The sequence below is a fragment of the Rhea pennata genome, chromosome 8, assembly GCF_028389875.1.
Source record: "Rhea pennata isolate bPtePen1 chromosome 8, bPtePen1.pri, whole genome shotgun sequence".
In the NCBI taxonomy this organism is placed as follows: domain Eukaryota; kingdom Metazoa; phylum Chordata; class Aves; order Rheiformes; family Rheidae; genus Rhea; species Rhea pennata.
In genome coordinates, this window is record NC_084670.1 from 2,562,516 (window position 1) to 2,578,969 (window position 16,454).

General features: G+C 40.3%; 2 protein-coding genes across 2 annotated transcripts in view; both read right to left on the reverse strand.

The window, feature by feature from the left end:
- Positions 1 to 3,920: 3,920 nt before the first annotated feature.
- Positions 3,921 to 9,647, reverse strand: LEPROT (leptin receptor overlapping transcript). Its single transcript, XM_062581875.1, has 4 exons — positions 9,559 to 9,647; positions 9,304 to 9,379; positions 8,799 to 8,985; positions 3,921 to 7,510 (listed from the first exon to the last, which is right to left on the reverse strand). The coding sequence occupies exons 1-4, from the start codon at positions 9,572 to 9,574 to the stop codon at positions 7,394 to 7,396; spliced, it is 396 nt and encodes a 131-aa protein (XP_062437859.1). The 5' UTR covers positions 9,575 to 9,647; the 3' UTR covers positions 3,921 to 7,393.
- A 722-nt stretch (positions 9,648 to 10,369) lies between these two features.
- The window catches only part of DNAJC6 (DnaJ heat shock protein family (Hsp40) member C6), a 39,768-nt gene continuing 33,683 nt past the window's right edge, over positions 10,370 to 16,454 (reverse strand). Inside the window, exons 16-19 of the mRNA XM_062581013.1 lie at positions 14,804 to 15,064; positions 14,314 to 14,459; positions 13,399 to 13,575; positions 10,370 to 12,552 (exon numbers count right to left, since the gene is read on the reverse strand). Coding sequence (XP_062436997.1) covers positions 12,451 to 12,552; positions 13,399 to 13,575; positions 14,314 to 14,459; positions 14,804 to 15,064 — 686 coding nt within the window. The 3' untranslated portion in view covers positions 10,370 to 12,450. The remainder of the gene's footprint in view (positions 12,553 to 13,398; positions 13,576 to 14,313; positions 14,460 to 14,803; positions 15,065 to 16,454) is intronic.

A 16,454-nucleotide genomic window follows, 5' to 3' on the forward strand; every position in this document is an offset into this window, starting at 1 on the left:
CTTCAAAAAGGAAGAATTTGATCAGAGGCCAGTTAGTTACAACTATCGCAGCTTTTGGTGTTTTATGTTGTGTAAAGGCCATTTTTTTAGATGGAAGCTGGCAACAAAGATTCCCATTATATTATGAAATGCCAGTCTTAGGCAAAAATTAAATAAGAAATCCCAAGCCCAGTCTAAAAAGTCAAAACAAAGAGTAAACAAAGCATGTAAACATCACACTCAATCCTCTTATTCCAAGCATGCGCTTTGTGGAGCACGATAAATACTCTTTAATTTCTCCCCAAACCCTCAAGCAAACAAAACCAATCCAGCAATGTCATTTTTTGTATTGACCAGGAAAGTGAAAGCAACTTACCCAGCACATCAGAAAGCGAAGTTCAAAGTAGGTGTTAAAACCCAAAATTCACAGACATGGATAACCTCAGCTGATCTCCTGCACCACACTGGCCACTGGACAACAACATCCCTTTTTGCCTCAAGCTCTGTTTGAGCCACAGCACTTACTAAGTAGAACTGTATTCTCCATTAAGGAATTCAAGTGAAGTTTATACAGCTTGAGCTTGAATATGTTTTAAAACTTAAATTTAGAACTACAAAAATGAGCAATTAATTTTATAAGCATTCCTCAGGAAAACATGCAATTAAAACTGAAATAAAACACAGGCAACTTACATTATTAGATGGGAGATTCAATTCAGCTGTTAATAAGCAAATAGCTAGCAAAGTTAGGGTTTCAGATCACAGAATCTGGGAGGACTGCTGAGATTTGGATATTTTATTTAAAACCAGCAATGTTACAAGCATGTCTCACAGAAGGAAGTCATTCCTACGTGCAAAGATTCTAAAGTGAGATTGTGTACTGTGCATATTATTCTTCATTATACACCAATTACTTTACTAAACAGAGCCATATGCCTAGTCTCATTTTTAAATGATTCTCCTCTTATCATTTGTAAAAAAACCAAACTTTTTTCTACAAAATTTATAATCCATGTCCTCTCCCCTCCAGTGGTCTCTGCTTCATAGATGGCCATAAGGACCTTTGAGTGTTGAGAGCCAGCAGGGAGAAAGCCATCTGCACACAGAGGCAAGGACTGATCACCCTCATGGAAGAAAAGGTTTGGAACAATCAAGCAGTCCATTTAAAATGGGCTATTAAATAGAAGAAGTATCCAAAATATTTGTTAAAATCTGGAATTGGTCTACTGGAAATGGTAGCTTCAAAACAGTATGTGAAGTACCTCCAGGAGAAGTCCTAGTCATGGAACACAAAACCTGTAACCAAAACAACCTACACAAGGACAGGCGCTCTCCTGGGAAAAGTTTACCATTCAAGGGAAAACTGGCAGGGCCTGAAACAGAGGGCATGCAAACTAGGCAAATATGAGAAGAATCTGTTATCCAGTCTAAATCCCATACAAATATTAACCCCTCTAGTGCAGTAGTAAGATTGTTTGTTTACCTGCTCAGGAGGAAAGAAATCAAAATCTTTGTGCTGTTACAAGGAACCCCGTAAGAAGCGATGAAAACCATATCCTAAGTCTGTGATGCCACTGAATGTGCGCTTCAAATGAAGTTTGCTCCCTAAAACTAAACTGACGTAAGACTAGTGAAGAAGTACTGTTTATGTTCCAGATAATACGTAATAAATATCAGAGAAAGGCCAGGCTTACGTTTTTTCCTCTAGAATTCACAATTTACTGCCCAACTGAAGGAATTCTCTAGTCTAGAACGTGAAAATCACGGAATAACATGACATGCACATGCTGAAGATATTCCTTCAGCCAGACAGGTTAGGGCTACAGAAACAGCAACTTAAAATATGTAAATACTTCAAGGAAGAAAAAAAAAGAAAGCCCCAGTTTGACCATGCTGGCTACAACTTTACAATTTTTTCCAGGAATTCTTTATTTCTGGGTGTGGTGAATGTTCAAAATGCACTGCTGTAAATGAACTGCATTCTTTTGTAAGATCTTTAGGTTGTCCCTATTCTGTCGCCTTCAACCCCATCTCTAAACTACACCAAAGTTTCTTGAGAAGTTAAAGCATCTGGCTGCTCTAAAATCCCTTCAGCTGTTTATCAGATGACATAATCTAGAGAAAAAGAACAAAAGCAAAACAATAAACCAAAGTTAGATACAGGAACAAGCCATTGGAGAAAAAAAATTCTCTGAAAGAATGTCGAGTTGGTCTTTAAATTTTAATCACAGTTCACCAGCCAATGCTTCCTTCCATATTTTATGAAGAGGCACTTCCCTGTAAAGCCCTCTAAGTACGAGCTAGTCACATATTTGCAGGGGCCACTTAAACAGATCAATCAATTATCAGTACCTGGTGTGTATGCAGCTTAATAGAACAGACTTTCCACCCTTTATCATAGGTCAGAAACAATCCCTGCAGAGTAAATGATGCTGTATCTTAAAAATCACGCTGTGTTAACAATTAAGATTAGTATTACAGAGATCATTTTAGAACTTTGCATGATTTTCAGTTTAACAGTAAAATCTGCATGTGGCTCACTAGGACAAAGTTTGTTTGGTTAAGCCCTGTGTATTAAAGAGTTTGCATTCATCTTATGGAATTAAAGTCTGTCTACAGTTTCTAAGTTACCTGAAGTCATAACCATTTAGGAAGTTACCAACTTAAGGCCTGAAATGACTATAAAACAAGTACAAGTTTCTGACATATAATTTACTTCCCTCTCTTCCCCCCCTCCCCAACTAAAGATTATTAGACAGGGAACAGGTTTGAGCAGTCACCAAAAACAAGAGTGTGAGGGATAGAACATAAGAGATGCTGTACATTGATGATACCAGAAAATCCAGAACCAGGCTACATAAAAGCATTCAGGATCCAAGTCTCCAGGCCAAAATCAAGAGTCTGAAGTAACTATATGCAGAGCATAAGCTGGGCAAAGAACCAAAGAACAGCAATGCCAAATGTTTGTCTAGCAAAACGGGCCAATGCCAGCAGTTAACTGTTTCAAAGCACAAGTATACTGACCTTCTCCAAAGCTTAGATGCTCAGTTCATTGCTGCAAGTAGAAAGCATCCTCTCTTCAGGGCCCAGACCCTTTAGCCGCCTTCTTCTGAGGTTGGGTGATTTCACAAATTAAAATAACAAGGCTTCATTTTCACAAGCAGTGGTGAAATCAAAATCACCCACTTAGTACATACTAACTTAGCAACTGGAGTAATGACCTAGAAAGGAAAGTAGCTCTAATGCCTTCTGCATCCCTTTTTCCATCAGTGCTGACAGAGTGGCTTTGTCTAACACTAAACCCTTCTGAAGAAAGAAAAATGGAAAAGAACAAGATCTTTAAAGTATTAACTTATCACACCATTTGTTTTCTTTGAACATCTTTAAAAAGATCAAAGATTCAGCACGTACAACCAAATATGAAACAAGCAGTAGCTGCAGGCTAAGTGACAATAAGATACCAGCATATTTGAATAGAGTCTCTATAATACACTCCAGTATAGGACATAACAGTAATTCCACCTATTGCAATTAGGTGATGGCTTCTGACATTTGTTCCCCCATGCTTAGATCTCACCAGCACTGGTCAGCCTTCCAGATGACCAGCAAGCCTGGAACCAAAACCATCGCAGAGCAAAGAGCCACAAGGCACTTCCTATGTGTCTGCAGAAATGAAGGGACATAGACAAGAGAACACCTGGCAAAACAACCCCAGGGATCCTAGAGCCTGAGAATCCACTCAAAGGCCTCATTTTACCACAGAACAATTAAGAAATGTGAACTCCAGTAAAATAAACATTTGAACTGTTCATTAACCTCCCACCTTAGCCATTTCTAACAGCAACTATACCATTATGAAGGACACCATTTGGTGTTTCTCTAGTCTTTCCTCTTTTATAAAAGTCTTATGTCAGCTCTGTGAATTTAAGAAGGACAAATACTTGAGCATCATGCATCTTTACTCAGTTTTATTAGGCAATTTAAAAGGAAAAGTTGAGTATGTTTTAATTTCCATATTTTAATGCTTCATCATTTCAAGAACCTGACGATTATGGAAAATAGTGTTTACAAAAGTTATAAAAGCTGTACTGCTGAACTTCAGAAAACATGATTAATTGACAAGCTTTATAAAATGCGTAACAGATTTTCAATTGATTATGAAACATAGATAGTGATATTTCCATGTATGTGTCTTTACAAAATCAGCACAGGCTTGAAATTAAGGCACTTCAGATACACAGCATTCACTTTCATATAAGAAAATAATTTCAGAGAAACCACAGTAGATTGCTACTGGTAGATGGTGACAGTATGCCCAGTACTGGTCAACAGAGCAGCAGGTCTGTGTGAATGACTGAAGCTCTTGATGAAAAATACTAAGAATTTTTTTAGCCTATTTACATTGACAATTCATTCAAGCAAATTTACTTTTAAGAAGGTGAAAGAAGAATCCCGTGATTTAAACCCTATACTAAATACAATTTTAGAAATAAACCATTTTAAAATAAACATCTCTGGTGAAAACTGCAATCAAGCAAATTTACTTTTAAGAAGGTGAAAGAAGAATCCCGTGATTTAAACCCTATACTAAATACAATTTTAGAAATAAACCATTTTAAAATAAACATCTCTGGTGAAAACTGCAAGAAGTTCACATTGAGGATTAGTGCATATAGCTTTTTCAAAAGGAAAAAAAGAAAAGCATTCACTTTCTCCATTCAAGATCTGCTTGTTGCTTCATGAGGTACCCACCAACCACAGTATCATCCAAAGGAAATATAATAATCTGTCAAAGAAGCAAGCTGTCTTCAAGGCTGTATATTCTAGTCCTCCTTTTCATTTTTGATTGTCATGTGTTTGCCGCCAGTATTCCAGTCTCAGTCAGTCACAAACACACTATTTATTAACAGAGCTAGAACAAATTCTACAAATAAATAGTCTCTCATCTAAGGAAAAAAAAAAAAATCTCCACTGCTTTTTATTCCCCTGTCTCTAAAACAAAATTTGAATGGTAATTTAACAGCTCCGAAGCCTTCTATTGCAGCCTTTGGTACACAAATTCTAAGAAGTGAAAATACAAGACACCCTTAAAAACCCTAGAACTTAATCCTACAAGTATATAAATATTTTAACAAGAGTTAAATGGAATGGTTAGCAATGACTTCAACAGCCATATGCAGAATCAGGCACTTAATTTTTTGTATTATTATTGTTGTTGTTTTACTTCACCAATCTGAATGAGAAATGTTGTAGTGTAGGACAAAGAAAGACCCCCCCCCAAAAAAAAAAAATCAAATCAGAGCTTATAAAGCCTATAAATGGAATCTACGTTTACACTAAACAGCTCAATCAGTAATTTGAACAATTACCCCATTAGTACTTTACAACATTAAGGACGAATCAGTAGGGTCTAACAGATTCCACCTGAAGTCGGGGGTGGGGGGAAATAAATAAAACAAACCCTTCTAAGAGAACCTGCTTATATCCAGCATCTTTACAAGCATTTTCCTGCTACACCTGTGATGAAGTATTAACATTCAGAAATAAAATAACTGTCCTTTAATGTTAATTCTTCTTTTACAAGAATTACAGTCTAGAAATACATATGAAATCCAGGTACTCAGCATTCCTCAACACTGCAGGGTTAACTTCATGTATATTTTAAATTTAAGAATACAATTAACAGTTTTGTATCTAATCAAATATGAGAATTATTTACCTTCCTGAAGCATGATATTCTACTCCTATTTAGAGTGACATGACATTAGTTGCACTATAGAATGCTTTGTGTACCTTTTCTCTAGAGCCCTGAGCATGAACAAAAGACCCTGCATCAAGAAAGCTGATGTAACATTCACTATTTATGAACCTTTGCTCTGCCCACTAGTCTACAGGACATCATTTTACAATACACTAGTACTGCGAGAACTTAAAATTAAGAGCAGCACAGACAGTTCCACATAGTTTAAGGGCAAAAAAAGCATGTGGCATCTCTACCAATGCGATCTTGTAGAGTTGATTCTATTACTTCCTGACACAAAGTCCCTCACTCCTACACAGGGTGATAGCAATCACCTATGGACTGACTTACAACTATAAAAAGTTATTCATAATCTGCTAACCTAAAGAGCTAGAATATTAAAACATATCCTATCTAGGTGCTCAGTTTCTTACTTCAGGGACTAGTAATCACTTCATGTCCATTTTTCGACGAAAGAATGAGTTAGTGTGTGTCTGTTCAGCACCCTTTCTCAGATTACTGAAGTGTCCTCTAGAATTAGGGCTGTATCAGAATGCATCTTTAAAGTCACCCGCCTCCACAATTTGAAGGCTTCACCAAGCCAAAACAGTAATAAACTTTGCTTTTATATGTGTGATTATGTGAAGATTTACCAGGATAATGCCATTTTAAAATAGTGTTTTAATACAATCTTTTCTAACAGACATAAGTACTAGTAGTTTCAGTAAGCATGTTTTAAAAGCATTAAGAATTGAGGAAATACCAAGTCCTACAGTTTCTGCTAAGTTAGGAATCTCCCAGCAGAACATTCACTTCTTTGTAATTCAGGTATTTCACACGTAAGAATATATAGTTGTATACTACACTGAGATTATCAATGTCCTGAGACTGTGAAAGCAGTTTCAAATATATCTTCTTTTGTGAACCTTTATGAAAGAAGTTATTTCAGGTCTGAGCACAGCAAGAGGCATTAGAATATATGAGATTACTCCCAACATATAGCCACAGTTTTAAGTTGGATACAGTCAAAACCAGAATATCCTTATGGGGGGGGGGGAAGCTAAATGAGCAGCATAAATGGAAGGAAGCATTTTTAACTGAAGTTATTATTTTCTTTTTCTTTCATTATGTAGGAAAGCAGTTAGTATAACATACATTTGGTTTTATGTTATCAAGAAAACTACCAAAGTTACAATGGAAAACAAATACTCATTCATCCCTGATCAAAGCAGAAAGATCAATCAAGCTGAACAACAGTAAATAGTATAATCTTTGTATTAGTCTATTTTGATTACACTATTAAAAAACAGACATGCTGACCAACATCACATGTGTCAATGATACTACTTTGATCAAAAAAAAGTTAATGCACATATCATGAAAAATGAGTAAAACAGTTAATGCTTTGTAAACATATTTGGGGACAAAAGTTGCAATTTTGATTCCAGCTTTTACTGAATACATTTTAAGAAAGCTGTCACAAGGCCTTTCCCCTTTGACTGACACATTTTAAAAAGCATGTTATGAACTGATAACATATGACTACATGTGTATGCACATACATACTTCTCCACATGCACACGTACATACATTATAATATATACACATACACACACACACAGTTTACATATGGCAACATGTTCTGTAAAACATTACCAGTGTCAGAGCGATGTCCTACCACTGTTCCCAGCTAAAGTCATCTCCTCTACCAAATACAAGAAAAAAGCCTAGAATAGTAAGAAAAATGACTGCATTGCCAGCCAGGACCAGACCACAGGCTCCCCATTTGATCTGAAATGCAAGGAAATAAAAGAATCAAAGCATTTCTTATAAGATACATAGAGGCCAGTTATTTATTTGCATTAGATAAACTAAACAAAATTCTACAGAAAGGTGCTAAAAGCCTAAGGAAGAAAGATGAACAACAAATAATTTGTGTGTGTAATTATTCAATTAGCAACCATTCATTTTATTAACACAGGATTTCAGTAAGCAGGCTGATAATGCTGTATTTTAGGACAAAATAATTATCTTGCCGTACAACCCACTCAGTAAGGAAAATGTACATAAATCATAGGAAATCCTAGTGAGACTAGCATTCTCTTTTAATTACTGTGCATCAAACTAAAAGTCTTTCAAGTAAACGCAAGTAACGAACATGGAGAAGTGTATGTAGCCTTGAAGGTAAGTAGCTTTCTGCAGCAAAGTCTCTGCCTAAGTCTACTTAAATAAACAACATTTTACTCTTAAAAATATTGCTAGGAATGAGCTATAGAATAGCTATTTTGAGTAACTGTAGACTTAGAGTTCCCCCTCGTGGTCATTTCTGGTTCTGCCAACTATCAGGTCCATAATGCAGCGTCAGGGAAATGGTGCATTACAAGTGAATTACAAAGCACCCAAAGGTTTAAGCAAAACTGAAAGACCAACGAGGAAAGACCAAACAATCCAAAAATGTCATTGGGTAGTCTGGGATAGAAGAGGAAAGAGTTCTTTGCCTTACAAAGAGAAGTGACAAAATTTCACCACTGAGGAGCAATTTAGACAAAGAGAAGCTAGTAGGATTTTCTCAGACTCAGGGGACAAAGCATAAGGGAATGCCTTAAAAACCATAACAGCCGTTTTGGATGGTTGGTCTTTTCCTTTTTAGCTGAAAATACACACTAGTTGCCAAATTATCAATATCTTAAACATAGAACCCACATATTTTTGAGATAAAAATAAGAAAGGTGGCACAAGAAGCAATGCAAAATTTGATGACGGAAGCCTGAGATGTAGCAGGAGACAATATCTTGTGTTAACTCTAAAACAAAGTTAGGAAAAAGGGACAACTCTAATCCCACAAGTCCTTTGCTGGAGTCAAAAAGCAGCAAAGGCAGAATCACAAACCTCAGTAGTGCGATTACTTACATTGGAACGTAGAAACACTCAAAATAATGAAATAAAAGTCAAAACTTAGAAACAAGAATGCCTCCTCTGGGTCAAAAAGGAGCAACAGTGCACTTGAGAAAGTTTATAAAGAGCGCTGCAATACTCGATAACTGGTTTCTCGCAATAAAAGCTACCAAGCAAAACTTACCGCTTCAACCCGTGCGAGGATGATAGGGAATCCAAAAGCAGAAACCACAATCCCGGTTGTGAAGAAATAGGCCAGCTCCCTGCAGGCACTGCTGGCCGCATCGCTGTCATCGCTTACTCTTTTCGCAATGAAGTGGGGAATGGGGCAGATGGAGTAAAATATTAGGACAAACAACGGCCAGTATACACTGGGAAGGGGAAAAAAGAAGAAAATACATAATCAACGTGGAGTCGTAGTTTTTATTGAAGTATGGGTGGTTTTTTGGCTTAAAGAGAGTTACGGTAGTTGCGAGGTGCCGCCAGGCCAAGAGCCAATCCCCCCCCCCCACACACAGCACGCGTGTTTTTATATAAATATCCCAAACGAAGGGCGGTCTGTGAGAAAAAAGCTGGTTAAATGGAAGGGGAGAAGGAAGAGGGGAAGGAAGGCAGGCAGGGGGGAAGGCAGGGGGGAAGGCAGCTGCTCCCGCCAGGAGAGGCGGCGGGCGGGCAGGCTCGGGGCTCACCCGTAGGACTCCAGGGCGCAGCCCAGCATGAGGAAGGTGAGGCCGATGGCTCCGCTGAAGGAGAGCGCCACGAGAGCTGCAACGGCACAAGGCAGGCGGTGAGGCGGCCTCGCCCGCCCCGAGGCTCGGCTCCCTCAGGGGAAGGGCGCCGGGGGAGGGTCGCGGCTCCGACCTCGTCGCTCCCGGCACCTCCGAGCCGCGACCTCCCCCCCGCCCTCACCCACCGCGGCGGGGGGCCCCGGGCGCCCTCGGTACCTTTGATGCCCGCCATGTTTCCGGGGGGACGCGCCGCGCCTCCGCGGGGGGCTCCGCGCTGAGGTGGTGACGGGCGCCTTCCGGTCCTGGCTCCGCCCACCTGCCGCATCACGGGGCCGCCCCCCCCCGCCTTAAAGAGGCCGCGTCGCCCCGCCGTGGGCACGGCCGTGCCGCCACCGCCTCGCTGGGAAAGGGGCGGCGCGCCCTTTAAGGGGGGGAGTGCGCGCCGAGCCGCCCGTTGCCATGGTTACCCGCCCCCGCAGGAGGGTTTGGGCCAAAACAAAGGAAAAACCGCTCTAAAAAGTGGTTGCGCGTGGGTGTGCTAACGGAGATGCGCGTTAGGCCTGCAACAACAGTGAACGCATAAACACAGAAACAAAACGAGATGTGTATTTATATAATCGTGGCGTTTAAAGAAATTAATCTCTTTTTTGAGGGGATAACGCCCCCCCAGCCCCCGTACGAGGAAGGCCGGGCTTTTTACCCCCATCGCAGAGCTTTTACCCTTCCTTTAACCCGTGCCCAGTAACAGGATTTAGCATCCTTCTTGAGGAAGTAAAAAGAAAAAAAAAAAAAAACAAGCCAGATAAGTAATTTATGGTTATGCTCACGTGCAGGACAAGCAGGTCTTGCCCAGCCCCATGCTGGGGCGGTGACAGATGCATTAGTCATGTTTACACCATGGCAGACGGAAGAAATCTCCGTTTGCAGACAGCCGTCACCCTGACCCGTGTTTAAAGCAAGACGGCACAGGGGCTCCCTCCCCCCACAAGCACAAAACTTATCTGAAAATATTAATTTGAGCTTTTTAATGTATATACAAATATTTTAGACCAGTCACAATTTCATTGAGTATATACTGTATTTACAAAAATTACAATAGTTTAGTCAAACAGTAAGCCTGAACATTGATAACCTCTGTCACTACCAGATATGACATTTTTTTAAGTTAACTATTTTGGTATAACATACATCCTAATACTTTCATGCATCCATAAAAACATTAGGGATGGGAGTAATCAAAACTTAAGCTGGGTAGGGTAGATAAATGACAAATCTGTATTTTGTGAATGTATGAGTATCCAGAGTTGTTTGCCATGACAAACTTGATATAAAGCTAATGTTGTTCTCATTATTAAAAAAGTACATTATAGTAATGAGATCCTTTTTATTATTAGGCATAGGTCACAATATCTACAAATGTAAATGAGAAACAATAAACCAACAAATCACAGGAACATGATTCACATTCCGGTTATCGCTTTAAATAAGACAAGCACATACTGGATCAAAACATTAATAAATAACATCCAGTTTGTTACTATTATCTTAAGGTCTTTTATATAAAAGGAGACCTATGTGTTGGTTTCACATTTTCGATTAGTAGTAGTAAATAGTGGACCAATACAACAAAAGGATGACTTTATACAGAGAGCAATGTACTTTGACACACTGTCTTTGCAGTAAGAGTTTTGCCACTTGAAAATTTAAGTTCACCAACAAGTGGATTGTCTTTAAAAACACCAACTTTAAAGATTCACATCAGATATCAACCATTTCCCTAAACAGTAAGTTTGGATGATTTCCTGCCTATCTTCTGAATATCTGCCCTTTCCAAGCTCAGATACAGATACACGTTGGTAAATGAACTGCTAGTTTTAGTTATCCTACAAGAGGAGAAATCCAGAATTTGGGGTGAAGAGCATAACTTGTGTTTTAGCTAGGAAAAATACTCCAGCTTTAGCATCAGAAATGCCTCCTTGTGACTATTATTGCTTTAGACCAACGCAAGCTTTAAGATAATCAAGTTGGGCTGTATTTACCTCCAAGACAGACCTGGCCCACAGATGCCTGCAGGACAGCTTCCACCTGGGGGTCCGAGGAGCAAAGCTGCAACACGCCGCATTTTGTCGCGAGCCCTTGCCCAGTGCTCTGGAGCTGCTCCAGGCACAGAGGTGAGGCGAGCAAACTTCTGAATCCTCACAAGAAGTATTACCCATCCTTCAGGAACTTTCTAAAACTGATGCAGCAGGGTTTTAATTGTTGACATTTTTGTTTGATGGCTTTAACTGTTAAGGAGAACTTCAAAAGCATATACTAGATCTCCAATGATTTTCCCCGTCTGTGAAAGTGGAGAGTATCATTTCTCCCAATTCACTATTTCCCCAAAACTGCTGTTTAACAAACCAACAAGGTGCCATTTAACATCAAATACTTGTTGTTTGCTTTAAAGACACTGTGCTGTGGAATTTCTTCTGCACATTTCACTGCTGGACTGTGAGGTGAAGTATAGTATTAATGCAAAAAGCAGCAATAAGCTGCCACACTGATCTACCCAGAATTCAGCTTTGTCTCTATTCAGGCATACTATACGAGCAATTAAGCAGCAAATGGTGAGTGTTGTGTGTAAACCACATCTGAGCACTTAAATTTGATAAAGTTTGACCCAAACCTAGGAAGAAAGTACATCAAAGTGGCTGCTTCACCACCAGTTACTGAACTCAACTGAAGTGTTGCCATATCACAATTCACAAAAAAAAAAGTAGGAAATTCACCAGCTACATGGTGTCAGGGACAAAACAATTCCGCCTTTTCCAGAACACGTTCTCTCTCACCTCACTTGAGTCTAGGGGGAACAAAGAAAAAGTTAAACGAAACTGTAACCCTGCAGCTCTCACGTGGCAAGCCACACAGCTAGAGTTCCTCTGAGCTCAAGATTCAAGATACAAGTATAAAGAAACCTTTGTCTTGTTCTTCATGATAAGTATTAGGCTCTCAATATTCTGAAACATCTCAGTTTCCAGCCAGCCAGAGTTTGGTTGATCTGTGACATTTGTGACAAGAGACTATACAAGCACTAGCACAGGTCTGCAGCGGAGACTGATAAAATACCTAATACAAGGGTTTTTGCCCTTGGTTTTCAAATTCTGACCAGGCATCATTTAGCTCCATAAATATCATCTTTGCATATTGTTCATATGGCTGCCCTGTAGCCTGGAACAAAAACAGAAAAAGGGTATCACATCTACCGAGCCAGACTACATAAAGTGACATTTCAACAGCTAGGTTCTCAAGCAGTTACAGTTTACTTTCAGCAAATAGCTTTCAGTTATATTTGACAAGAATAATCTACTCTTCCGGAGTGCTGCTTACTTGCTCCTCAGAGCAGATAATCCCACAAGTTTATGGTAAAGCCCTGCAGCCCCAAGAGGAGATACGGAATTTTAAACTAAGTTTGCAAGAGGCATTCCACTAGGACTGCACAAGAGCACTCCCGCTTAACGCAATAGCTTGATACAAGCAGCATCCCTGCAAGCCTCTGTGCAGCCTACGTCTTCGAGCCTTGCCCATCGCCCTGAAGACCGCTGCTTACTAGTGGAAGCCTCCTCACTGTAACATTTCCCAGTGTACTGCTTCACTGTACATCAGCTGGCATGCATAAGCAGCTAGACCATAAGACAAGTTTGATAGTTGGATAACCTAATTCTTCCATTTTAGAAGCATGATTTTAAGGCCTCTGTCCTTTCATATGCCTTTATCACACTGCACTTTGCTGTAGCACGCACAATGCTCTGGACTATTGTCCTGCCACTATGGCTGAGTCAAAGCAAGAGCAAGGAAAGCTGAAGATCTGAATCCCTGTTGCTTGGAGAGGCTTAAACCAAGCACAGTCTTGGGTGGGGCTTGCTTTGTCAGAGTTCTCACCATTTAAAAACTCACCACATTTTTCAACTAGAAAGTGTTTGGACCAATAAATTAAGCTAACATTTAACACTTTGTTCACCTTATTTTTGAGAACCGCAAAAGTTTCTGAACGAGATGAAACTAAGAAAACCTTACCTTGTCAGGATGAACGACAAGTACTGCCCGCCGGTAGACCTTCTTCACTTGCTCTGGTGTTACAAGATCTGCCATACTAACAGGTTTCCACTTGGTCTCCCCTGCCCATAAGACTGTATGCATTGTGGACAGCAGGGCTCTTATATTTCTCTCCTTCCCTTCAATCCATTCCAGGACCTGGAGAGAAGAATTCTTAGGTTATGCCTTATATTACATATTCCAGGATGAAAAACGTTTCTCCATTTGAACAGGAATGACTGCAAGGAGTAGCTGGCACTTCAATCCAAGCTTTAGAAAGCCATCAGAAGATATTTGTCAGTCTGTTCTTAATTTTTATATTACTCCTTGAAAGAACATCCCCCATTTAGCCAAAACCTGAGTTTTGCAGACTAGCAGAGATGTTCTTTGGTATTTATCTGGTACAATTTTTTTTTTTTTTTTTTAAGAAGCTACTACAGACCAGGTTTGTTCAAATTTGTTTTTTTCTAAATAGAAAAAAGAAATCTGATGAAGTAGTGGAGATTCTTCCAGTTTTTCCTCCAACATCTACAGTTTAGGACTTTGCTTTGTCTTTCTGATCGCATTAACTAACTGCAACGTCAATGGAGAGCACAGCAATTTATGATGCTGTCAAGTTTAGACACATACCTTATGGAAGGCAAGCATAAGAGACTGCCCGGTACTAGGGATCCAGCACTGCAGTGGAGGATGTGCACTAGATAAAGTGCTAAAACAGGGCAATTAATAGCTTGTGGCACTAGAGGGTCTGGAAGATTTGCTCAGCTATCTCCTCACATTCAGGAAGGCTGACAACTTCCTAACTCCCTCCACCCTTCCGGGGCAATAGTGCAAGCAGTCTCCAGCACGATGAGAAGGACTGATTGTAAGAGCATAATAAACCACAATACGGCTTACTTTTAATTTCTCAGGGTCCATCTCCTTAGCCATTTCTTCTTTTCTCATCTCAGCTATTGTTTTGGGTCCTTTCTTGTCCTTGTGAGCGTTAAAACCTTGACCAGATAACAGATCTTCGAAATCTGCAGACACTTTTGGTTTTGAATCTTAAAAAACAAGAAGCTGAAGTTGTTCTCAAAATAGTTTTATTTAACACTTTTTCCACCTAAGCCACCCACACACATCACCATAACAGTCTAATGCTCACGATGTGCAGGTTTTCACAAAAGAGGTACCACCTAATGTTACTTCAGAATTATCAGGCACGTTCACAATCCAAGATTTCCTAAATACACTTCACAGTCTAGGACAAGACAACTAGAGCTGTTGAGCTTTGTATCTCAGATGATCAGGGTCACACGCTTGCTCAGATCCTAACCTGTTTAGATGTTTGAGCATTAAGCAGTACTAGAAAGACCCAGCCTTTTGGATGCTGAACTCAAATGCTTACCAACATTAGCTGGTCCTTTTCCACGTTCATTCTGTGCTCCCGGCATTGCTGAGAAGCTCACGTTGTAATTGGGCTTGTTCTGGGGAGAAGACTGTGGCATGCTTGACTGGGCTTTGGTCTGCGACTGCTGCCAGCCGTAGCCCGGTCCTTGCTGCCAGCTGGTGCTGCCCATGGGCTGGGGAGAGGGTCTCTGCGGCGAGGGGGGGAAGCCTCCGCCCAGCCCCGTCGGGGTGGTTGGTTTACTGGCAAACGAAGGGCCACCTGCAGCGTCGGGGAAGGAGTGATGGTGTGCATTAGCGAACAGGATGCTGCCTGGCCTACTAGAAAGAAAACCTAAACAAAACACCCCAGCAGCTGGCTTCTATTTTCAGCTCTGCTACAAATTTGTTTTTGTAATTTCAAGTAAGACCCTTCCACTGTCCTGTCACTGCTTTATAAGCTGCTTAAAGGACAGCACCGACCTTACAAGCCTGCACAGGAATGAGCGTAGCGGCTTGGCAAGGGAACAGGAAAAGCTAGGTGCAGCCAGCAGCTGTGAGCCACAGTTCCTGCGGTACGGTGGCAGCATCAGCTTGACACATGTGGAAATCATCTAGTTATGCTGTGCTGTCTTGATGTTATGCCACAAACCTGTGTTCTTCAGCACCTTATTACCTGAGGGGATGCGCCTCTGATTTAGTTTGTGGTGGGAAACATGCAGTATATTTTTTTTTATTATTTGAGACTAACATCCAAACTCAACTTTGACTCTGAACATGTCATGGAAACTGGGGCAAGTGCTTTTGACATAATCATGAACTACAAAAATGTAGTAAATATCCTCTGGATGCCAAGTCTCCATTTGTTTTTAAGACCCCTAACTTAGAAAAGAAAAGAAAGAAAGAAAAAACACAACACAAAAATACAACTTCTATAGCTTTAACATAAGGCTTGGCCTACTTTTTATTTTGCTCCTGCAGAGCAGAGAGCAATCCAGCAGAGGGAACTGGGAAACCTAATTCCAGAACCATGCTGGTACTGACGCAAAGGAGAAAACAAACATCAGATAAAACCACAATAGCTTACAAGGAACTGAAGGCAGTGACAAAAGAAAGAAAGAAAAAAAAATCTATCAGACTCAGAAGCTGACATGTGGATTTTTAAGGAAAACTTAAGCCAGCTGATCAGAATTGCCTTTTTAACACTGGGGCCTAGGGTTTGCTGACCATTTCGTAAGAGAGAACAAGGAGAAAATGCTTGTTGAAGAGTCAAACAAATGCTCATTTGTAGCAGATGCAAATGAAAACAGGCAAGGGGTTTAGACTCCACCTTCAGACAGTGCTGTGAGTTAGGGGCAGACTAATGAGATACCATAGGTTTTCCTCATAAAGAATTAAAAAAAGGAACAAGTCCTCAAGGACCCCAATAGCTTTTAAGACCCAAAGTCTGTTTTCAGGCACTCCAAGGCCACTAGCAACAGTGCTCTAGTCAAAGGCGAACAGAGCAGCATCCTTAGCCAGAGACTTTGTTGGGACTGATCAGAAGCATGTTACGTTTTGCGATCTATATAGCCTAACTGCACTGAGGTCCCAACAAGTTGTCGACAAGGTTTTTTGATGCAGGATCAGTAAAGGAACATATCTGCAAAAATTTATGGAGAATCAGGCAGAAG

Bases quoted from the DNA above. Each gene is read 5' to 3' on its own strand.
- LEPROT (XM_062581875.1), bottom strand. The intron at 8,986-9,303 runs GTGAGCCCCGAG...TCCCCTTCCCAG, and splicing joins TGCGCCCTGGAGTCCTACGG to TGTATACTGGCCGTTGTTTG. The intron at 7,511-8,798 runs GTAAGTTTTGCT...CTTGCATTTCAG, and splicing joins TCCTCGCACGGGTTGAAGCG to ATCAAATGGGGAGCCTGTGG.